Below are 24,981 nucleotides of genomic sequence, written 5' to 3' on the forward strand. Positions count from 1 at the left end.
CACTCCTCCTCCCCTGACCTACTGGGCTATCAAGAGCAGTGTTTACCCTTGTGCTCTACAAACACTCAGCAACACATGCTTCAGGTTACTTGTGTGTGCATCTGCTTGAAGGATTAAGGGAGGAAGACAAACATTTCACTCATTCCTTAACAGTCTATCAAGATCAGACCTAAGGCTCTTTGCCTGTATAAAGTCTTGTCTGCCTCATATAATACTCAAGGCATGTACATTTTGCTTTGATTCTGAATGGATGATATGTAAATACAAGGAACTAATTGAAAAGGTTCCTTTCCCTAGAGTAATTTCAAACTTCTATTGGCTTCCATAAGGTCAGGAGTTCACCCTGTATGCTTCATTTTGCTGCACAGAAAGCTTAAAGAGATGAAATGTACAGATGATTGAATAAAGGTTAATTTTTGTTTCTGCCTTAGTATACTTAATTCTGCACTTCTGTGTCACCAGTAATTATATTAATTCTAATTCTTTAAACAACAACTTTGCAGGAATGAAATAATAATTTTCTTATTTCCTATACCTAATAAAGGGTTTTATTATTAATTCATATTTGAAAAATGTTGAAAAAGTCATCCAGATTCTTCAGAGCAAAAAAACTATGCAAACATCAAATCCAAGTATTTTCATTTACTGTTATTGTACAGTTTGAAATTTCCACTGCAAAAGACATTGCCCTAGTGAAGGTTACTGCAATCTATATTTAGGACAGGAATATAATGTTTTCCAAGCCAGCCATTGTTGACATATTTCTTCAAAATAAAGCATGGCTTAACAGTCTGGAGTGAAGAAGCTTCATCTGTTACCCTTTAACAGCAATATCAGAGGAAAAAACAGTTTATGTATCTTTTCCATCCTGACAGATGTGACAATAGCTGGAAACACTGTGCCTGCCAAGAGCTTTTATCAAGTATGTTATAACAACTAGTAATAAGTGTAAATAATAAATGGCTACGATCTTATGGGAAACGGTGGCAATACTAAACAATTTTTGGTGCTTGCTGATGGGAGTCTGCTAGTCCTGGAATTCCCTGGCTTCCCAGTAGAGTTTTGGCCTGACAATAAACAACAGTTTAATACTTTATCTAATCCCAGCCAGGAGGTAAGTTCAACAGCAAGCTTTTGCAGATGTTCACATCCAATAATCTATTCATAATTGATGAAACAGGGAGGTCAGATGTAATGGTTGCTACTATTCCAGCAACAAATAAATGGTTATTGACAAAACAAGGCAGTGTGGCGCTGAGTGCTGAGCAGTGACAAGCATGAAACAGTGCTGAGACAGAAGTAGTGATGTGAATACAGCCCTTCATCTTGAGAATTCCTCTATGTGATGTGTGGCACCAGGGCCACTCTGACACATCAGCAGATGGAGGTGACTTGTAAAGGAAAAGTGAGATTCCGCAAGCACATAAAAGACAAAGGCAGAGCCGGGGGAAGAAACAAGGAGAAAAGGGTGGACAGGACTGGAAATTGGGGTAAGTGCAATAATGTGAATTTTTAAGAAATGTTTTTGTATGCAGGACTGTGATCCAGATGTCTAGACTGCGTTTATCAGATTGTTGTGTCTACATGAATGTACCTGGCTGTCAGATCACTGTAGCCTGCTAAGCTAAATAGTACCATAATATATATACCTGCATGCTTAAATGCCCATTACTTCTTAGACAAAGCACCTATAAATATTCTGCTTCATACTTACTAATATCTTGAACAGATATTTTTAACTACACAGCTTTCCTAGCTAAAAGCAAGCGAGCAAGCAAGCAAACAAACAAACAGTTAAATTTGCATAACACTTGTAAAAACTGCAGAGATAAACTAGTAAAGTATAAAACCAATTTAAATTAGATAATGTAGTGGATACTTTTCTGTAAATCAATATAGAAGTTCAACAAGGGATCTCATTCAGCTGAAAACCTTATATTCTTCAAGTTTTAACCCATGTAATGCGGTAAAAGACTGTTCTTATTGACTGAGTAAAACTTGAGTCATATAGATGCAAATAGACACTTGAGATCTTTTGCATCCATTTCAGTGCTAAAATATAGTATTTCTACAGTGTTTAGTGTGTAATATACTAGTATGAAAAACAGCTGAATGAAATGGGGACCTTTACTGTATATGCAGTCATAAAAAGATTTCAGACAGAAATATTTTAAATATTAATATTACTAAAATCATTTAAAGCACCAAGGAATGGGAAATCGATTTCTTTAGAAGTACAATTTATTTCACACTTTGCTACCAATTCTTTTGATCAGCTCTGAAATAATACATAAGCTGAAAGCAAAACAGCAAAACAAATTGCTTCTAGCAAGGAGGCACCAAGCTCCCAGTTTTACACAGACATGCCTCAGTGTTTTAACTTCTCAGGTTATTTATCTATCAAGTGATAATTTTTAAATTCCTCAAGATGTAATGCCTGAATCAAGACCTACTCTCCAATTTAGCCATGGATGATTCTGATCAAGCAAAGTTGTTAAGCATTTGTGAATACCTGAACATATGACTTGTCCCCCCAAATTCATTGAGAATAACTGAATTGAAATTTAAACACATATGTAATAAGTGAATTGCTGTAGCTTGAACTGGCCCAATTTGAGTAACCAATCCAATTTTAAAAGCCTTACTTTAGAGAGGTTTTTTTAATAATCTGTTCATTAGAATTAATGATGCAATGGAAAACAATACCTCCCAGATTATGAATACATTTACATTTAAATACTGAAATTCCTGAATTTGTACAGTGTGGGTACAAATGTTTCCTTTCTCACAACACATTAAGAATCTGATTTCTGTAAGTAGATTATCTAAAAAAATTAGAAAATTTCTCTTGCAGTTCCTCAGCCATTTGCCACAGCCCTGGTTATAGAATGTGCAGTTTCACTAATGGAAGGGCACTAATGAGCTGGCAGTTCCTAAGATCTTGTATGTTTTTGTTATCAGATAACAAAATATGGACTTAGACATGCTGTAGCTATACCTTTCCCTCAATTATGTACAGCATTTAGGTTCTGAGGTGTAGCACAGCCAAGCTAGAAATCCAATGTGGGAATTAAATGAGGGGAAATTTTACATTGGCAGGTGCTTAAAAAAAAAAATCAAAACAAAAAGGAAAAAGGGAGAACAAGAAAAAAAGAAGCATATTTTATTAGCTACTCTAAAAAAACGTTTCAATAGATTCCAGAGCAAATGCCGAAATCACACCCTAAAGCTGACAGAAGACAGTTACTGGAGTTTCAGAAATCTCAGGACAAGCTAACCATAACCCTCTTTCCCAGAAGCAGGCCCTGCCTAGCAGTGTCCCCAGTCTGGATGCCAACCTGCCTGGGAAAGCACAAGGAAGAGCCACCTGCTCTGGGCACACCAGGGGAGAGCAGAGGCTGCTCCATCCCAGCGGCAACACCAAAAAGGTGAGACCTGAGCTGAGACTCCATGGCTGCCAAGTGCTCTGCCTGCCATGCCTTGTAAAAACCAGATGTAAAGATGTTCTTATTCCCTAGCAGAGCAGCTCAAGGAATTTTTATGGCTTTGTCCTCAATTTTTCAAGATATTAGAGCTGAGCAAACCCCCATTAAGGGCACTTTGCTTCTTTGAGTTCAAACACAACAGTTAGTAACAATTTCTCAGAAATAATTCAGAGTTATGCAAACAATTCTCTTGATCTTAGAATCTCTATGATGATGTAAATATACTTTAACTAGTGCTGCACCGCACTCCCCTCCAGTTCTTTTCCATACTCATACAGAAAGTGTGCCTAAGTGCTTGCATGTGTGTGTAAGGCAATAATAAAATAATAAATAATGATAAAATATTAGAATTTATAATTTCTAAATAGAGTCAAAATATTACCAAAAATAGATTTTGAAGTTTGGGAAATCACATTTGATATGTTAAACAGCAGAACTTCTAAATGCAGGATGTTTAATATATATATTTTAAGTAAGGCTACATAATCTTATAAATATATATATATATATGAAGAAACTTTCATACATTTCAAAAGTAGAAACAAACAAAACAGTGTCATCCAGGCATAGCCCTATTTAAAGTTGAAGTTTTAAACTTTTTGTCACCAACTTGTATTCAGATTCTTGAGAACACCAGTAGTCAGATAATTCTAACATTCTGAAAAGGTGCTTTAGATTTATTTAATGGATTGAGCACTCAAACTTTCAACACACTGCAGTAGTCCTACTCTTTAGGGGTGTATGAATGAATACATTGAAAACTGTAATGGATGAGATGGAAATCCAGCCATCCATGGTGTTTTGGTAGCTGTTCTTATGGGACATGAGATTCCTGGAGAGTAGGGTCAATATCAACAAGTTGCTAGAACATTCATTGTTGCTGTGGGAAACATGAAATTGTGATTTTTCTCATCATCAGCTAATAGATTCCTAATGTATTTAATATTTTTTGTTTCTTTTGCTCTATAATTTTTGTATAACTAGACTACTGTAGTTCTGCAGCAGGATTGCATTTAAGAGTGTTTTCTTACAGAGGATGTTCTTGTGGCAAATTTTTCTTGACAAAAATCCACATAACTGAAGGGAGTTCTTGTGCTGCCATTACCCAAGGAAAATTCAATCTGAACCATAGACTGAAAAGGAAACTGACACCATGTTTCAAGGCAAGCATGGTGGACACCATAACAGCAAGCTGCAAAACTGTGTGGTGTACAGAAAAGTATTGAAGGAAAGTAGCATTGCTGCTTCTCATAATTAGAACCCTTTTCCCCGCAGGTTTTCAAGGAACTGGTTAAGATAGGAAAAATCTTATTTACCTTAAACCCACAAAAGAACTCCTTCATTCGCTAAGAGACTGTTAACTTTCATGTCCAAATAAAAACTTATTGTCATTAAAAGCTTCACTTTGAGAATTAAGTGCTAAATTAACAACAAAAAATAGCTGAATGATCAGACATTCATCTCTTTCCTGAAGCTCTAGGTCTTATTTAGTATTGTCAACACAAATAATTTTTAATTTCTTAATTGCCTCAGCATTTGAGTCAGTATATTTTGTCAGGACAAAGTTCCAATATTAATCCTCTCACATAATCTTGTTTGTATTATCTTCACCAGTGTCTAGCAGCATTGGGACCCTTCAGGAACATGAAATGTAGCCAGTTTCAAAGCTGGGCCACTCATTTCTCTGTACATAATCTATTGCCAGTGTCAAGATCAATCAAAAGTGCCTACCTTTTAAGAAGGCTCAAAGTTTTGGGGTTTTATTCCTCAGATATGAAAACCACTAAATTCCTATATGAATAGAGTTTTTAAAACAGTTTAAAAGCCACTTCAATGAAAGTGGAGCCTCTAGGAATGATGAGACTTCTTCTTAAACTGGTATGCTAACATGTTTTTCCAAGCATTTGATGCAATCTCCTAAGTTGAAAATGTTACACTTCATTACTAATGGCTAAAGATCACTTAGACTTTTAAATCACATGTGTGATTTAAAAGAAGGAAGTTTGAAATAATTTCCATTGAAGAGTATCTTTGGATGTGTATTGTGAGTCCCCATTTGAGAGGGTATTTTTTTGGGGTGACAATAATGAAAGCTTAAACCCAAACTAACTCAGTGGTCTAATCAGACACCACTGAATTGAAATTCAGCCCTCTAACTTCACATGCTCATTCTTCTCAACAACCTTACTCAATATTTGAGAGAAAAGAGAATAACATTCACTCTACCTTTTGGAGTTCTTTTACTTGCCAAGATCCTCCTTGATTTACCAAATCTATCCATCCATCCATATGGGCATAATCCATATAATGAGATATAATCAGATAAAATAGACTGTACATACCAAATTCAGAATACCTGCACGCCATTCATATTCTCCCCAGCTGCATGAGAGGAGACAAAATTCCCAGTTGTTTTGACACAGACTTTTTCAGAAATTAAGTTTATGGCCATTAATCACCTCTGATTGCTGTAACAGGGTCATTTTGAATGTGAAGATGTCTTTGCAAGTTCATAAATTTTCTTGATAATTTTATGCCTGTGGCTTGTGTATCGTAATTCTGACAATTCATGCAGACAGCATTATGTCATAAATTACCACATTAGCTTAGCATGAGTCTCAGTACTCAGTACTCATGAACATTGCTTCTATTATTTAAATGTGTAACATATCTGAAGCACAGGATTCAATATCCAAAATAAAGGAACACTTAGAAAAAACCCTAACACTTAGATGAGGAACAAGGACTGGATTTTTCCTAATGAATCGGAATGCAACTCTAATTGAAAGAGAAAAAAATCCATGATACCCTACACTTTGAAGAATTCTTGAAAGCCCAGTTTAAGAAAAAAAATATCGCAAATCAAGCATTAGATTATAATACCTTCTGTAAGATTTCTAATGACACAAATATTTCACTTAATATTCTTCTTGTATAATGAGTCTGAGGAAAAAACAAGTAAACAGTAACTTTTACTTTAAAACTAGGGCAGACAGAGAACTCTCCATGACAAAATCTGTAATGTTTAAGATGAAATCTATCTAATGTGAACTATTAATATTTTGTTGTAAAACCATTAGGCTTGATTATAAAATCAGAAACCAGATGATATGAAAAGTATTATGAACATACCCCAGTTATTGAACATAATTAGTTCTCAGGCTTTTAAACTTGCACACACTTATATTTTTACATCTAAGTAGCTCCACTGAAATCAATCATATATATCAAATAAAATTAAACTTATTTATAAAAATTATACACCAAATGAAATCATGCTAAACACCAAGTCCCTAGCAAATAAAAAGCCTTCTCTAACAGAACCAGCCCATTTGATACAAAGTGACTGCATTTTTTAATAGAATAGGCTGCAGCTCAATCATTTCAGTCTTTAATTACTGCATCAGATAATGACTATTTTGAACATATGCTTCTCTGCCCTGCTAGAAGACATGAATGAGAGAAACAAGTTCATATGCATGATCCAGAGTGTGCATGTTGGGGGAGGGAGGCTAAAGAGCAAAAGGAACCAAGTGGCAACAATTGGAGGAAATGGTGCCTGTAACAGCTGCTCCTTTCAGATTCCCCTAGAAGGAGACTGCCTGAGGTGGACCACGGCACAAAGGGATAAAGAAGATGAAAACTGATGCAAAGCAGGGAAATAACTGCTGAGACCCCTGAGTCTACATCCGAATAGTCCCAAGCTGTGTGGCAAGACCTCTTTAGCATGCTACAGAAGCTGGTGATGAACTACATATTACCATGAGGCAAACTGGCTCCTAGCAGTATTGTCTGCATGTTATGTGTAATGATAACCAGTGGGCCCCTGGGAACAGGAGGCAATGATTTCATCTCCGTAAGCATCTGAGCTCCCCTCTGATACAGAGACCATTAAACTGAGAACAGAAGGGGAAATTTTAGGCAATGATTTCCAACTGGAGAGTGAACACAACTTCGGCTCCACAGTACTATCAACCACAGATATTTTACTGCTGTCTATATTGATCACTGCAAAGGACAAAGGGAGCTAAAACTGTACCCTTTTTCTTCATCCCAGAGAACACAGCGTATTTTTTTGAACAAAAGTACTTTAAAAGTTTTTCATGTAATATTATTGACAATGCCATTATATTAGAAAATGCCACTGTATTATTACCACTGAAAAGTAGTGGTATTTCCATTACTGTTAAAATAACATTTTATACTTTTAACATAATGTATAACTTGTTTTTGTACTACAGAGACCTTCTCGCCCTTGCACTTTGCTTTCCTTAACTGTCAAGTGTTTTTGTAGGACTGAAAACATTAGATACTACCTATTGGTTACATATTTAAAATGAGTACATTAAAAAATTCAGGGTTTCAGAAGCTTCCTTAAAAAAATATTTGCATGCAAGAAAAAGAAATGCAACTTCCAATGAAGCTGTAATTTTTTAACAAGAGATATGGGGGAGCAATTAAGGGAAGGGAATAGCTACAAAATGTAGTCAAAACTGATTCTGAGGAAACAATGCCAAGACAACTAATATTTTTAACAATTTCAAGGGTAGTTTTATCCTTTGTATATTCTGGAGAGATTAAGAGGCAGGCTTCTTCATTTAGCACATTTGTTTATCTTGCTGCTCTTCAGAATTCACACAGTATATTATGTGAAATGAGAAGTTAAATTAAGTTTCTGAGAGTCTGAAAAAAGTTGCTCAGGTAAGAATGTCAGCATGCTTGTCAGGCAAAAATAATCACAGGTAAACTGAAGTACAAAAAATTCTTGTCTAATCTACACTGCCTTCTTGTAAAAGATCAAATATCATATTCTTGTTGATGTGGCAACTATTAGATAAAATTTTATAAAACTATTTGGAGCTTTTTAGTTTTGAGATATTTTTACATTCAGCTACAGGTTTAACTGCAATTCACTGAGAACAGCCCCCCCCTTTCCAGCATCCAATTGATTTATGCAGCAGATAGGACTTTCAGTATTGAAGAATAATGTATAAAGGTGGTCAATAACTTCTAAAAAATTGTAACAAAAATGAAGTCAGACAGACATCTAGAACACATCCTACACTACTTGCAAGAGCCAAGCAAGTAATATTGATACACATGCTGAATTCATTCTGGGACTTCTATTGGTCTGCTTCTGAGAAAGACAAAATACAAACCATCTCAACAAATAACCACAATGAATTACATCTATAAAACAAGTTCATTAATAGAATACTGAGTCATTCTGCAGTTAAAGAACAAACAGAAAGAGAAATTATCCACCTGATTAAATGCAATAATCATGAACAAAATATTCAAATTTATTTTCCACAGAACATTTCTAAAATTACCATGGAGGACTGTGATTGATGACAGGCACAAAAGAATCAGGTTGCTGCTTATCTTTCCTCTCACACTGACCCATGAGGAAGCAAGGAAACCCTCCTTTTAGAATAGAATTCCACATGCAGAGCTCTTCTTCTCTTAGAATTATTAAAGCTCAAGGGAAACATCAGAAGAGGAGTTTGAACTCAAGTATCCACAGCAGAAATTGCATCAGCATTTCAGCTTTTCGAAAGCAATTACTATTTCTTCTAAATTACTGATGTTCTAACAATTTAAGTGTGTGAACTGATATTTTTTATTGTTTCTCACAAATACACTGTACCAAACTAATTTGCAAAACTGGTGTTTTAAAAAACTGGTGTAGTAAACAGAGACTGATATTCACATATATACAAGAAAAGGAAGGCTAGTCACATATAACCTGAACTGTCAATTTATATTATTTCTACAGATCCAAGCATGAAAACCTGGACTCAGTCTGTTCTGGTATTTACTGGAACCACAAATGCTTGAGCCACATGGATCCCTGCCTACAGAACTAGATAAAGTTATGAAAGGTCCATGAGCCAAGTCTCTCCAAGTTTTTTCCCACTCTGCAAATGCCAAACAAGCTGAGGAGGCAGAGGAAGACATTGAGAAAGCTAAAGCAAAGAATAAACTTACTGCTAATGCTGTATCATTTTCTCCAGAAAAATGATATGCCAGACTTAAGCAATAGACTGCTTCTCCATGCATCTTTATATCACCTCCTATAGGAAAGGTAAAAGGTAGAGTTACCAGCATGATCTGAACAAAATTACATTGGTACAGACAGCTCTTGCAGGTTCTTAAACAAGATACAGATGTCAAAATACTGTAGTAATTTTTTTCCTTTCCTTACCCCCCCCATGTATCTCTTTCTGAAAACATACAGTAGTAATTAAAAATAAAGGCAATGGAGTTCACCAAGGAAGTTAAGCAAAGTCAGAGAAAATATCTTCCAGTAATAAAGTACAATCAAACTAACATGTGAAAGTTCTGTGTCATTAATTGTTTAATCATGGTCCTAGAGTCTTCACATTAGAAAATTATACTAGTTTCCCTATATAGACTCAATATAAAATAAATGGGGCTACAAATAGGTAATAAACCTTCATATATATAAACACAAAATGTATCTTAACCCACACATTTTGCTAATGTGAATCTTGGTGAAACACCAAGAGAGAACCACCAGTTGACCACTTTCATCTTCCTTATTCTCCTGTCTGTTTTACTAGCTACTGTGGGGTAAAATAGCTAAAAAAATGGATAACTTATACTTGCAAACAGTACTTATAGAAAATTCTGGACAGGCTGTTGCTAAGGTGCATCCCACCTTTCCATGCCAGGTTTTATTTTACTGATACCAGTCTAACAAACACTGCTTGCTGGTTCTTTTGCATGGCTCCTTCAAGAGAAAATAGTCTATTTGATACCAAAATAAATATAAACTAATTATGTAGTTCTTAAAGTATCACACTATATTCAAAAATTTCCCTCCAGATCCTTAGTAGCCATAAAAAACCCTGAAGATGAAATTATATAAAAATAGCCAAAAATCCAATTTTTCGGTTGCTCAATATCCATCTGCTCCAACACAATAAATAGTGAAAAATCAACATGAAGAATAGGTGCATATCAAGGTATTTTGTAAAATGCATAAATAAATACAGTTACAATGAAAAGGGAGATTGTCTGCTTACAGTTGTAGACTTTTTCTGTCCAAACACACAGAAGCCTACACCTAGTTCTGAAACTCTCTGAAGGATAATAATTGCTGAGGTCATATCAGTGCTCTATCTATAGCACTTAATATATTACTTACAATTATTAAAAACCTGTAACTCAAAAACCTGATGGTCTTTTCCAATACTCAACACCCCTTAAAAGGATAAGGGATAATAAGACAAAAGGATACAGAAATCCTTTATAGAATATATATATATAGAATATATATTATATATATATATATATATATATATTATAATATAGAAGAATACTAAGTTAAAAGTTGCTAGGCACATAAAGAACTTTCTTCCTTGCTTAAGAGGATTTGACAGTCTGAAGCAGGTAATATCTAATTCTCATTCCTAAAGTGCATAAACACAGATGATGGTCCAGAAGGACAGAGTGTATTACAGATAACATGCAGTAGCTCTGTAAAGAGGACTGGAGAACTCCTCAGAAAGAAGTTCCTAAAACTTAAATCTAAAGAGAACAACAGCTCATATATTGTGCATAGTGCTACATACCTCAGGAAGCTATGAAAGTGATTGATCTGAAATTTGAAAAAAGGGAACCAGAACACCTGCCTGGTCAAAATAAATTTTGGAAAGACGTAAGATCCATTTTGACAATCACTTAATATCCAGCAGTACTCACTAGCATTAAGAAGACATTCATATGTAATTTCATAGCAGTTCTTGTAGTTACTATACCTAATATTAAGAGGAGTGTAACTGTAGCTGTAATTTAAGCATCTTTTAGAGACAATAGCTGTAGAAAGTACTACAAGCTTGTATTATGACCTGTACAGTCACAATGTTAATTGTTGCAGAACTTATTTTTAAATTTGGAAAGTATTTTCATTTTTGCCATTTTTGACAGTTTATCTATTCCAACTACTAGTTAAAGACTAGGCTACAGATTAAATATTTGGCATACATCATTAAATTAAAAAAACCTAACGGACCTGCTGATTCATATTGAATTAATATATATTTAAAAAAACCCCTTCATTGTGAGGGTGTTTGAACAGCAGTAAATCTTTTCAGAGTGGTTATGGAGGCTCTACCTGTGGAAATACTAAAACCAGACTGGATGTAGTCCTGAGCAGCCTGCTCAGGACACCCATATGATTTCCAGAGGTTTCCCTTCCTACCTCTGTTCTGCGATTCTGTAATTTTTTACTTTTTGTTTAAAAGTATTTATGCATATTAAGGTAGAAAATTTTGTTTGCTTATGATAAAATCTTGGTTTTTCAAGTATAAAGTAACTATGTAGAGTGAAAAGGTAACTTTTCCAGCAGATAATAGAAGTCAAAAACTGCCAAATCAACAGTGACTAGCCAATCAAAATTAGTGACCTCAGCTTCCATCAGTGACTTCGCTTTCTGATTGTGGGTTCACAGTTTTATATTATTGTTCCCACAAGGTTGTCAGGTTTTTTGGAGATAGAGCTTTGAGGAACCTAAAAGTTTCTTTGTAGACAGCAAGAAGGCATTTCTGCTTCAGTGAGATCTGCAAGAGTATTGATAGCATTTGTCTTTGACTTTCATAGGAAATAATCACCCATTCAATCCCTTGACAATTTCTGCTTTACTCTTGGGAAAATCATGGCCTGCACATTGAATGAAGGAATGAGAAAGCACTGTTTTCCACCTACCTTCTTTGGCCATCTTTAAAGCTTTTATTAGCATTTTGATGGCCTCTTGGTGTTGTTTATTTTCCAGCATTTTGTCTGCTAGCAATGTATAAATTCTCCAGAGATGCTGACATGCCAGTGAAGTGTAAGTGCGGCCTGTCTCATCCTCCCAGGATGTGCCCTCTGTTAGCTCATAAAAGGTTTCAAAATGCTTAGCAGCTTTCGTGACATGACCTGAAAAACGTCATTCACAATTAAAATCAGTGCAATCATCAGAAATTGTTAAAGTTTGTAGTCCATAATAATTTTATCATTATAAGTAAGTTGCAGACAAACATTCCACAGATTTTTCAAGACTCTTCAATACATAATCCACAGATCACTGGAAAATACAATCAAATTTCACAGCACCCAGTAATGCTCTAATTTAAATTTATCATATTTTTAATTAGCTTTCCTTTGTAAATTCCCAGTGTTGAGGGCATGTGATTCCATGGATGCAAAGTCAGGATCTTCTAGAAAATAACTTTATTCTAGATTCATAAAGCCTTTGTCATTCTTACACATTAAAATTGCATCTATGCATAAATAATCACAACTGACACCATTCCTCAAGTCTCTTTTTCCATAATGAAAACCTGTGGTGAAAGATTTGAAGTGTGGGGGATAAAGGTATCAGAATTGTGGAGAAAAACTAAAAACCTTCATTCAAACAAATTAATCAATGAGAAAAGGAATTATCATGTAAGGTAATTTATTCAGCAGTTCTTCCAAGGCCAACTCTGGTGAGTTTATCTAGCAGATTTACTGCAAGAGCATTAACCATTGATAGACTAATTACTGAGCCTGAAGTAATATACTCCAAGGTCTTCAACAGTAAGTTATTCAAACACTTTTAAGGCAAAGGAAAGTTTGAAGATAGAATTCAATTAATTTTCACATTCAAGTAGTTTTTCCTCTACCTTCAGATGGATTTACCTCTGTGCATAAAAATCAATCTAGGAGATTTCCATACCTGCTGGACAATGAAAATTCAAAGCTCTTGGAAAAAACAAAAAACCTTTTTCTCATACATAATGGGTATTGCTGTGAAGCAGGTAAGATAAGACTATTTACACTAAAAATAATTTTAAAGAAAGCATTCTAGTCACAATATCTTGTTTAGCAAGGACTCTTCTGTAGCAGGGAGAACTGTGAATGTGACCCTGCCTTCATAAGTGTGCATGTGATGGAGGAATCTTGTCCCATAGATCACCAATATATTAACTGCATTTCTATTAACAGCTGAAAGAACCCCATAAAATAGGTTCATTTATATGTTTGTAGTTTGCACCTTTTCTGAGATGTGGTTCACAAGGAACTATTGCTGTTTGGCAGTCTTTTTTTACAGTGCTGAATTCAAACTGAGAAAGAACCAGGAAGCAGGAAAGTTGTTTCCCAGTCATAGGAAAGGAAAGGAGAAAAGCTTGGAGATGTATCTTCTTTAAGCATTCCTTGAGAAAATGAAGTTATCTCCCCAGGCCTCCAGCCAACCTAGAGGCAGCAGAACAGCTATGACAGATTTCTCTTATTAACTCAATTTAGATTTGTCTTTTGCATATGTTACCCCTTTATAACCATGCTTTCAACTTTGCAATATAATACATAACTCATCTTTATTAGAATTAAATTTATTTTCATATTAAGTTTCTCTGATGATTAAAGCGTGTCCAACTAAAACTGACAAGCACAAGAAGCTCCTCTTTCAAAGACACAATGAATTAAATGAGTGTCATAGACAAACAATTTTATGGCTCTACAGCCTAAAATTCATGTAAGAATCCCAGAGGAGACAACAGGTGTTGAAGAGTGCAGTGCCAGATGAAAAGGGAGTCAGCAGGCTTTATTCTGTTCCATTCTACCCAGGGACAGGTATTGGAGAGATGGCCCAACACACTGGGAAAACAGGAAAAATTCTATACATTCTTCCCAAAATATTACATGCTTGACATCAGACTGCACAAATAGAAAGGCAAAGGGAAATTATCACAACCAGTACAAGCTGTTAACAGACTCCCTGACAGTAGATGTAACAGAGAATAGACACATAGATTTGCTAAAGCCAGGTGAAAACCCTTGTCTGTTCTCAAGAGGCTTCCAATTTGAGTTTTTGTCTATCCAGTTCAGCTAACTTCTTAGGGCACAGTCAACACTGAAGTCAACAGAATTCCAGCTATTCAAGTTGCTAAAGGCAGATTTAAGATATTGAAGAAACTCACATTGGGTTTGTGACAAATGACTGAAAGTTGAGTTAAAATGTAACATTAACAGGTAGACCCAGCATTTTGTTCACTTGGTTTCTCATAAGCACATACACTCTTCCTTGGAATTCTCCCCAAAGTTCATTAATAAATAGATTGTTCTTCTGAAAGAGTATTATCATACTTTTGAGTCATTGGGATAAACTACATGTGCAATGGATTCTTTACTAGAATTTGATTTATGTGTTACTCAAGAACTTTCAGTAAGAACGGGAAGCAGCAAACAAATGAGCGGTATCACCATGAAGCTGAACAGTATAACAGTATCTGAGTTTCTCCTGTAACATGATCGCTTAACAGGACACATTGTTTAAGTAAATAAAACTTGCAGTCTTAAGGACTATTGATCAGGTTGTTGGAACTATCAGGTGTGGTGACTTTTACCAAGCTCCCTTCCTGCAGTATTCCCTTGAGAAAGTTTCTATCAGACTAGAAATGGAACTCATACATTCCATACCCATCATAGTTCCCAGGAGCTGACCTAACCCTAAGAGCTGTGACCCGACACTCCTTATGCCAGACCTCGGTGAAACCTCTTTGGAAGCAACCCATCTACATCAAGCTTCAAAATGATAAAATAATATGATTTTTTGGTAATATTCAAGTGGATCTATATTACATTTGGCCTCACTGAATTACCAAGAAAGATTACACAGTAAAATGTAAAACAATCTGTTCATTGAAATACTAAAAAGAAAGTGATTCACAGAAAGCCAAAACACCTGCTCATTTCCTAAACAAGGAAGAGATGGAATTCCTGACATGAAAGCCCTTATAAGGGAATTTGCTTACTGAAGACTCTTTCAAATAAAAAGAGCTATTTGGAGACTTCTCAAATTTATGGAAGGTAAAACATTTAAGACTTTGGAATTTATTCTTCCAAGAAAATAAACTGAAATTCTTTGTTGCCACTGGCAAATGACACATCAGCTTATTTATTTAATCCATAATGTTTCTGTGAAACTCAAATGTTGTGGGAAAATAATATGTTCAGGGGGCTGGTGAGTTTACTCCCTGTCATGAGTCAGTTCAGTGGAACTGATCAGGCCAGTGCATTCTAATTTTTAAACACTGAGCTGCTGCAAGTGTTGCCTGCAGACATTCACAGAACACCATCTGAAAATCCTGAAAAAACATTAAAAGAAAGCAATTAGCCAATTGCAGAACATTGCTGAGAATAAGAGCATTTTTATCTTACTTAGGCAGCGAAAAGGCAGAGTTTTAAATTACTTTTATTATGAACTGACAAAAAACAAAGACCAAAAAAAGCAAAATGAGAAGAAAAAACAATGGAGTTAGAAAATCACTTGAAACAGCTTGCAGAAATGTATTTTCATAAGTCTGGGAAGTCAAAGAGAAAAGAAAGTGTTTCTAGGAAATCCATGTTTGAAAAATCTATTTGCAGAATGTTACACAAAGCAGTAAAGCTATTTTCAGTTGGCAACATTAATAGCAATTGCATATTTATTTTCACACGGCCATGCAGAATTTATCTCAGTGGGTACCAAATGGACTTGGAGAATCTCTGATGTCTCTCTTCTCTTCTTATAAAAGGAATCAAAAACCAGAATGATAACTCTTACAACATATGTACTACCACTACCAAAATTTATACTTTAATAATTTTTTATAGTTTAATATAACTCAGGGCATAACAAAGGAAATCCCATCAGCAACAGCTTAATCTTAAATATGGGAGGCTACATTGTCTCAATATAATTTTGGGGGTAGAAAATCAGTTTTAAATAATTATATATGAATATAAGAAATTCTAACAGATTTTTGCTACAGTTTTCACTGAATTACTTCAAATTAAAAAATTAAATATATTCATTCAAGCAAAATAATTCAATGCAATTTGGTCAATATAGAAATGTTTTTAGATCATCTAAAAGTTCATTTATAATTCTCCTTCTTAAAACCCAATCCAAAAAATACAGATTTCTTATATCAAAATAGATACCAAACTAAAAGGGGTATGTATGGAGACTACTATTTTGCCTTTTTTAAGTAGAAAGATTGACTAGATATTAACACAAATGGGTTTAAATGTGAAGCTGCCATAAAAGCAGGCACATAAATGTAATTCTCCCAGCCGCTATTTTGATGCACATTTTTGATTCCATGAATATTTTATGAAATGGCCCAAACTAAAGCCATATAACATTCTTGCATTACTGATGCTTGCGCCCGTAAGCTACAAACATTAGAGGCATGATTGAGTGCATTAAAATGAACTCATTCAGCAGTGCATTGATTACTTGAAGGAGGAAAAAAAAAGTTACTCCCACTTAAGAAAACAGCACACAAACCTGAAGTTTTCAATACTGAAATTAGAGACTCAAATTTGAATAATGTGGTATTTAACAAATAAAGGCAGTGCAAAACTATCTAGCATTCTCTACATACATTCCTGACTTTAATTAGGTGAGATGTTAATTAGGTCCACAGATTGCTTCCAGTAGTGTACAGGTAATTTAAAATGTCACAATCTGCAAAATGCAGTGACTGACCTGCTCTAGCTCCATGCCTCAGCAATACTGAGAGCACCTAATGATTTCCTTTTCTATCAGCTTGTATATTTGCCAATGAAAATAATGCCACAGAAACAACTGCACAAGAAAAGTGACAGGTCTGTTAGGTAACCTGCCCCAGAAGCACCACTAGAAGAAGGAAGCACATTTAATTCTAAATTGCAAACAGTTGTTGAGGGCTTCAGAGAATATTCTGCTGTAGATTAAAACAACTTAAAGGTAAAATAAACTTTGTGGTTTATAGTATATTTTAATCCAGAGGCATCTTTGGCCATCAGTTATTTCACTACACAATAAGAACACAAAATCTGGTTGAAGCATCAGCTAATGGTAACAAAAACCAAAAATGCTGCTGTCTTTCAAAAGATAAATGCTTACATTTCAGTCTAACTGCTTGAACTACGTGTATTAAGCTCAGTTTCTCTGTTCAATTATGACATATACTTAAGTCTGCCACAGAGATTGTTACTAAAGTGTTTAACAGTGATGGGTTCACAAGAAACACAAAACAAGGCTCTCATTCAGCAAACACCTCTCATTCAGTTGAACCACCTTGGACTCCTGAGGTAAAATGAATTGTAAAGAAGACACTGGGACAGCCGTTAGATGCAATAACCTGAATTCATGTGACAGCTGAAAAAAAAAACAAGAAAAAAAAACCTGCAGAAAGGATTTAAGATAAAATTTTGTGATTCCATAACTCTCCAAGATCCATCTCAAACAAAACCAGTCATCAGCCAACAATCAAAGTGAATATTTTTAAGATAATGGGTAAAACCTTATGTGAATTTACTTTAGAGAAGCTGATATTTTTTTTTCCTTTTTTTCAGAAAGATTCCACATGAGCTTTAGCAAAATGATGTAGGCAGTTCGTAAGAATATTGCAATGAACACGCTGGCTCTTCATGGGGTATTCTGACCATTCCTCCAGTTTGACACTACACCAGTAGATCTTACCCTGGAGTCCAACTTGCCTAAGGCCAGCTGAAGCCATGCCTGAGAAGCAGAGCACTTGAAGGCACAAAGGAGAGAGGAAGAGAGAAAAGGAAAGTTGAGCCACACACAACCTGAGATGCAGTACTGGCAGACTGACTGACTGCAGTGGAAAAGGACAGTATTTTATCTTCCCTTCTCGGGGTGAAGGACTGCCAGGCGGGTCTTAGGTACTGCACCTTGGAGGATGATACATTATTTCTGTTTACATTACTTAAACAAATGTGTGTTGTCTGAAAAGAAAATCATAACTGTAGTAATCCAGTGAGCATTAGAGCATATGTAGTCTTGTCCTCTGAGGACCTATATTACTTGCCTTAAAGCTCAAGCACTCAAAATACACCCACACAAACCTAGAGGGCAGTGCAGACTGCAGAACCTGCAGCAGGACAGTTCACAGATTCTGTATCACACTGCCAGCACACTGGGATATCAAACCTGTTCTAAAAAGGGCTTACTGAAAGGGTTCTCCCAGAGACACCTCACAAGGTAGGGATAATGCTGGCTTTTCTGGCTGCCTGGCTACTCTCTAATCCCTTCCCCTTCTGCTGCCAGCACTCCTCAGCTGCAAACAGGAGGGTTTTCCCACAGGCAGCTGAAATGACAGCTGCTTTGGGAATGGTGTACTGTGGACCAGCAAGGGGAAAAGAAAAGACAACCAAACAGATACCAGATGAAAATTCCACTAACTTGTCTGCTTTACATTCATATTCAAATGAACCAACTTGCAAAATTCTGGCTAACAATTAAAATTCCTTTATCTTTTTAGGTTAACACATTTTATGAAAGCAGCATTTGTCACATGCTGCCTTCTGATTGCATATAAATAAACACTTTTTCATATACATCCATTTTAATCTGGAGGACAGTATTTCAAACAATGTTCAACATTAGCTGAATGGTCACACACCTATTTTAGAGAGAATGGAATTCTTGCTTCACAGTATTATGCAAGCCCTCTTTCATGCTTGCAGAGCATCAAAGTGCTCTGTTCAATATGCAAAGGCTACCCAAGATTTAAAATGCATTCAGGAAGCTCACACTCTCTAAGACTCCAGGCTCTGGATAAGAGAAGGCCCACACTCAGTGGGATGCTCCCATTTCAGGTTTCACAAATATTTTAATGTCTATGGGTGGATATCTAAATCCAGAATGAGAAGGGAGCAGAAAACTCAAGGATGAATGGCACATATTTTGGAATTCTGTTTTTCAGGGTTTAAGATTTTTTTAAGTTCAACAGAAATATTGAAAACAAGTTATATTAGTATTCAACCTCAAAGATTAATATGATCATTATCTTTTAAATAGAGGAAGTGACACTGAAGAAGATTTGTTTCACCAAATTAATTTTTTTGCTAAATTGTGTCAAATGCTTGCCTTGGTTTAAATACTTTTTTTTTGGCAGTGTTTACATTTTATTCAGATTCCCCTCAGTTCCTGTAACTTTCCATAGCTTCCAATAATAAATTTATTATCAGATGCAGCACTCCAGCACTGGAGCTGTTCTGTGGTGCAGATGATTTACTTCAGAAGTGCAGCTGGATTAATGACCTGCTAGGATCCCAGCCAACGTGAAGGATTCTCTGAAGAGCAAGATATATTTTTATTAACAGCCTCATGTTTGCTTTACCTATGGCTTCTCCAGATTATTGGTAATGGCTGAGGACATGCAGCCTGGCAGCTCTCAGTGACACTGGAAAGGCACCTCTGGAAACAGCCTCCTTTATCAATTACTGAAAGGAAACACTGCCTCCAGGAAAGTTTATGATGACAACTGCTGGTCCAGCTACAGTATTCCAAGACCTCTCAAAGCTTTGAAGCAAAGAAAAAAAACTCAGTGAGAGGGCAGCTTCATCTCAGTACTAGTCATTAAGCAGTAAATAATTAAAATACCCTGGAAAAGACAGGTAAAATACAAGCAGCAATGTCAGTAATAGACATGAAAGAGAAGAGAGGGGAAAAGAATTTAAAAAAGCAAAGAAATAATTCATTTGAAGTTTTAATAAAGTTTCATTTCCAGTCTTGTTTAAAGATATATCAGACTTTAGGGATGTAACCTAATTACATTTTTATTCTAAGTTCTATTCAAATATCTTGGACTTTGAATCTTTAACACAGATCAAACACAGTATAATTTACTCATGGCTATCAATACTTTAAAAAGATCTCTTCATTAAATGTCTTAGTCTTATGAACATGCACATAAAGCAAACAGAGCAATATTGGATACCAAAAACATTTAGAATATGATTTGTACAGAAGTATCTATATAAACAGTTCATCTGAGTGCAACATACGATATTCAAGCACAAACCAAATGTTTTTTCTAAAATATTCCTGATACATCTTTCATGGTTCAAGTAAACAGCCACAGCTTTTTTACAGTAGTTTTATGACTTGAAAATGAACCTTACAATCACTGAACACATAGGAATGGAAATTAATTTAGGATCTTTTTTTCATATGTCAAAACTTTTAATGACAATGCAAATGACAGTTCAGAATCAGCACCTGTGCACTGCTGTGAATGTTTTTTGAAGAGCTTATTAGAAAGCAAGAATACAGACTGCTCTCCAGGTGTACAGCAGAACTAAAAGATTCTTCATTTGAAGAGTTAGGCCAGGAAAGTGGGAGTGACCATAAAAGGATTAAGGAAACTTACTTTTTCTTAGTGTAAAGAATATTGTTACTTCCTTGGGATTAATAATAAACCTTGATTTAAATCAAGTGAAGTAAAATCATATAGAAAGTATTACATTTTCACACATTTCTTTTCAGAAGTAGGATCACTACAGATTTTTTCCTGAGTTCTCTTATTCAAAATACCTTCATTACCAACCAAAACATTTTAAAAATAAGAATAAAAATAATTTTATGAAGAGTATTTTTATGAATTTAACAGGCCCCTTTTTCTTTCATGTTGCATGTTCAGAAGCTTTTTTCAGACTTTAAGACTGCTAATTTGAGCTGAAAATATTCCTAATTTCTATAACATCAATTCAAGACAGTACTTGTTAGCTCAATACCAGTAACAGCCCTGTAATAATAAGATGTCATTTGCTGGGGAACTACTTTGTGCACCTGCAGGAGGATGAGCTCAATTATTTAATAAACCTGTTCAATCTGTCCTGCCAAGAATCTAGAAGGATTTATGGCTGCTTCTCACTGACAGAGAAAAGCAGAATATCCAAAGAGTAACTCCTAGCAATTTGCTGCACAAGTTCTTTAAATTATGCTCTACAATTAAGTTTTCCCAGCCAACTTATATATTCAATTCTTAAGCAATCAGAAAACAATATAACCATTTCATGAGATAGAATAAATGCAGAATAACAAAGCAGAATTAGCTTCAGTTGATACATTGTAAGTCAGTGACTGGAAGTACCTTAAATGGTCAAACTGGGTATGCAGAATTTCATGTCCCATTAATGGAAAGCTTCTCTCTGTCTTTAAAGTTGCCTGATGTGGAGACTCTTTATAACTTAAAACTAAGCAACAGGTTTATGTGGTTAAAGACAAAGGATTTGGAAACAAGTGAGTATGTTCCTAGGTCTAAACTATTCCTATATGCCTTTTCCTGAATAAGTTGTTTGGGGAAAAAAAAATAATCACAACTAGGAATAAATCTGAGAAGCTTGTAGTTTGGGATATGCATCCTGGGGCAAGGAGGGGGGAATATCATGATAAACCAATGACAGTTGGTTACTACTGGATTTGGTCTGTTATATAAATATGAATGTTCTCTCCAGACAATGAAAGTACAAAGAGAAACCTTTAGGGTAATCTCCACAGGGAACAAATCTATATGATAGTCCTGTTCTTTAACTACTTTTGGAGCGACTTTTCAACCAAATTTGGTAAGAAGTGAATAGGACAGTAAGTTCCCACCACTTTTTAGAAAATGAATATCTTGAGGATAGACATTGATCCAAACTCCAGAGAGACAGAAAGGCAGGCAGAACTTGCTGTACATGTTGAGACAGCAGCATTCTGCTTGGCCAGGGAGCAGCATGTTCTCATCCAGCTTTAGTTTACCACAGCACACACCAAACCTCACCTGGTACAAATGCTGTAGAAGCACAGAGGAAAGAATACTGTACAAATGCAGAACAAACCTGTGGTTCCTGTCTAAAAGGACAGATAATCTCCAAATCTCTAGAACTGACTCTCCTTTAGGCCACTGTCACGTTTTAACTAGCACACAAGCTTCCTATAAAAAATTACATAGGAATGTACATCTTTGAATACTTTTCCTCTTTTTGGTCCACACAATGACAAATATCATTATAAAGAGGAGAAAGATAACGAGCTTCATGTTTTATCAAAAATCACAAAAGTAACTGGGTACCAAGACAAGTTGCTTACAGAACAGAATCTCCAACACAGACAAAAGGATAGAAAACCTATCTTTCAGCTGATAATTTGAGTTGCCTTTGTTGCTGCATGAAGAGATTGGATTCGTTTTAGGTTGCCCTCTTCCAGTGTCTAACCTGGGCTTGTGGATACAATGGTATGGAGATCTCAGATTCTGGGCATAGCCTTATGAGGGAAACATAACGCAGTTAGGCTGGATTGTTCAAATGCAGCAATTCTGTTATCAGCGACAGCTCTGCACTCCACAGGCAGTGAGGAAGAAATGAATCTCTCTTCACAAATGCTGTCCCCCTGGTTTGCTTTATTTACCAGTCATTTGCAGTTATGCAATCAGATTGTAAAGCACAATGTTTCTACACTATACTATGGAGGATTTGCTATTTAAGTGGGCTTGGCAGACTTGCAGCACAGATAACATCATAAAGCTCTATTAATGGAGATGGTGCATGTGGGCCACCCAATCCACAGGTGAATTTTATTCTGGCTATACTTAGCAATCTCCTAAAAGAAACTATATTTTTATATAATTAAAATAAAGCTGCAAATTGTACACACACAAAAGCATATGAAATTTCACAAGCAATTTTAACTTTTGCCTTTTTAAACCTTTTTAGTACTTCATTTTGCAATATTAACATTCTCTTTTTTATATCTGAATATAAATTATTTCTGCCTGAAGGCAAACCAATTGGGGAAATTCTGCTTAAACGTGCATATTTCCTCTGCATAGATACTCATGAATTTATGCTGAGTTTCTCTCAATTATTTATACATTACAGTTTTCAATTAAAAAGCACTTGCCATAAACAATTCAAAATACAAAATCAACAATTTCCTAGCAAGAATGGATTCTTAGCAAGAATTTCTTGACTAAGAACAAGAAAATAAACAGTTTAGACTTTTTATATTCCAAAACCAAAAGATGTCATGATCCATCTTTAAGTTGTTGTTCAGCAAATATATCCAGTAATTAATAGTTAAGCTTCATAACTCAAAGCTATCCTGTGCAACTTGTTTCAGGTGTACCTGCTTTAGCAGGGCAATTGGACTAGGTGATCTTCAGAGGTTCCTTCCAATCCAGACATTCTGTCAAATGCCCCTTAAACACAATCAGAACCTTTCTATCAATTTCTGAAACGCCTAAATAAAAACTTCAATTTCAATACAATGGCAAAGTGACAGGGAAAATCCTATACTCAGTTTCAATCAAGATTGCTAAAATCTGCAAGAATTTTGTGACTTTTTTTCCCTAACAAATTAATTACACTTAAAAGTCTCTCCCATTCAGTAGGTCTTTCAACCAGAGAAGTTTCTATCAAATTCCAATATATGAAAGAGAACATATTTTATCCATGATGACAGATAAAACAATTACACCTTTTCAAATAAATCAGGCACAATTAATTAATTTTTTGGGCGTAGGTACAAAGTGATCAACTCTGGCATAACGTTGCTCTGTTCGAAAAACAATCAGACCTTAACATTGCTTATAATCAAGGCAGAGGCGGATTAGGACAGAACACTTATAAACCCTTCATTAACTTGCAGAATATGGCAGATTTTGGAAATGTCTAAGCTATTTTAGAAAGAACTAAAGGAATTTATTATTGAGGTCTTGTAAGGCTTGCAATCTAAAAAACACACCTACATGGACAAAACTGGGTTTGGGGATTAGCTCTATGTTGTGGGAATCAGCTCTGAGATTCCCAACATTGTTTTATACTTGCTCCCTTTCTCTCACCAGTTCTGCCTGGCTTTAACCTTTTCAGCCTGTAAAGACTTCAGATAAAGTATAACCTCCACTTTTGTTGATCCTTATGTGCTGGCAAAATATAAATCTGATGACTAATTCAAAGTCACCACTGCCTTGAGAATAATGGCATAATTTCCTCACATCTTACAGCTCTCATAGCAGTGGAGATCCAGGTTCTGGAGTGGCACTGATACACATTTGCAATTAATTGTGAAAGTTTTATTCATTGGACTCTACTGTGATACTTATATGCTTTCTCAAACAGTCATTTAAGTGTATCCAGAAATGTTCCTAAGCACTGCGACTGACAGGTACCCTAAGTTCAGATGCCTGGTTGTGCTATGCTTTTGAATAATATAGAAATTTATCTGGTTTTGTTGTAACATATTTGAAGCAAAAGGTTCCTAAAAGTACAAACTCCTTGTTTTCCCCCAGAGTGCTCTTTTTATTGACATAAATTATCTTAAACTTTGGGATGCATATATTTAAGGTGCATATCACTTCATGCATGATAGGGAGCAAGCATTTAGCACAAAACAGAAAGCACTCAAGTATTGCAATGAGGTAAGAACCTGTACAAAACCATACTAAACATTGTGTTTTTCAGTGGACTCCAACTGTTTCTTCTGCAAGATACAGCACTGTAAACCTCAAGCTCACAATTAACTTCAACAGAAAGCACAGTAATTTAATCTACCATAAACTGTGATGATAATTTTACTCTCTGATATGCTTATAATGACTGATATTACTTCTGAAAATGCACTGAAAACACAGGAAGAAAAAGTTTTTTTTAAAACTCACATTTCTTAAGAGATTCTATCACAAAG

The 24,981-nt window shown here is 35.4% G+C and overlaps 1 protein-coding gene and 1 long non-coding RNA gene across 9 annotated transcripts in view; one reads left to right on the forward strand and one right to left on the reverse strand.

Annotated features, from left to right (window-relative positions):
* TTC29 (tetratricopeptide repeat domain 29) overlaps positions 1 to 24,981 on the reverse strand; it is a 125,827-nt gene that overhangs the window by 65,288 nt on the left and 35,558 nt on the right. For all 8 annotated transcript variants that reach the window (XM_064712335.1, XM_064712341.1, XM_064712339.1 and 5 more), the window contains 2 exons: positions 12,219 to 12,431; positions 9,477 to 9,562 (listed from right to left, as the gene is read on the reverse strand). In XM_064712335.1, the coding sequence (XP_064568405.1) occupies positions 9,477 to 9,562; positions 12,219 to 12,431 (299 nt within the window). The remainder of the gene's footprint in view (positions 1 to 9,476; positions 9,563 to 12,218; positions 12,432 to 24,981) is intronic.
* LOC135446827 (uncharacterized) lies at positions 1,237 to 9,824 on the forward strand. The gene is made up of 3 exons (XR_010439897.1): positions 1,237 to 1,490; positions 3,297 to 3,428; positions 9,265 to 9,824. It is a non-coding gene; the product is annotated as an uncharacterized LOC135446827 (long non-coding RNA).

This window comes from Zonotrichia leucophrys, chromosome 4, assembly GCF_028769735.1.
Source record: "Zonotrichia leucophrys gambelii isolate GWCS_2022_RI chromosome 4, RI_Zleu_2.0, whole genome shotgun sequence".
Lineage (NCBI taxonomy): Eukaryota > Metazoa > Chordata > Aves > Passeriformes > Passerellidae > Zonotrichia > Zonotrichia leucophrys.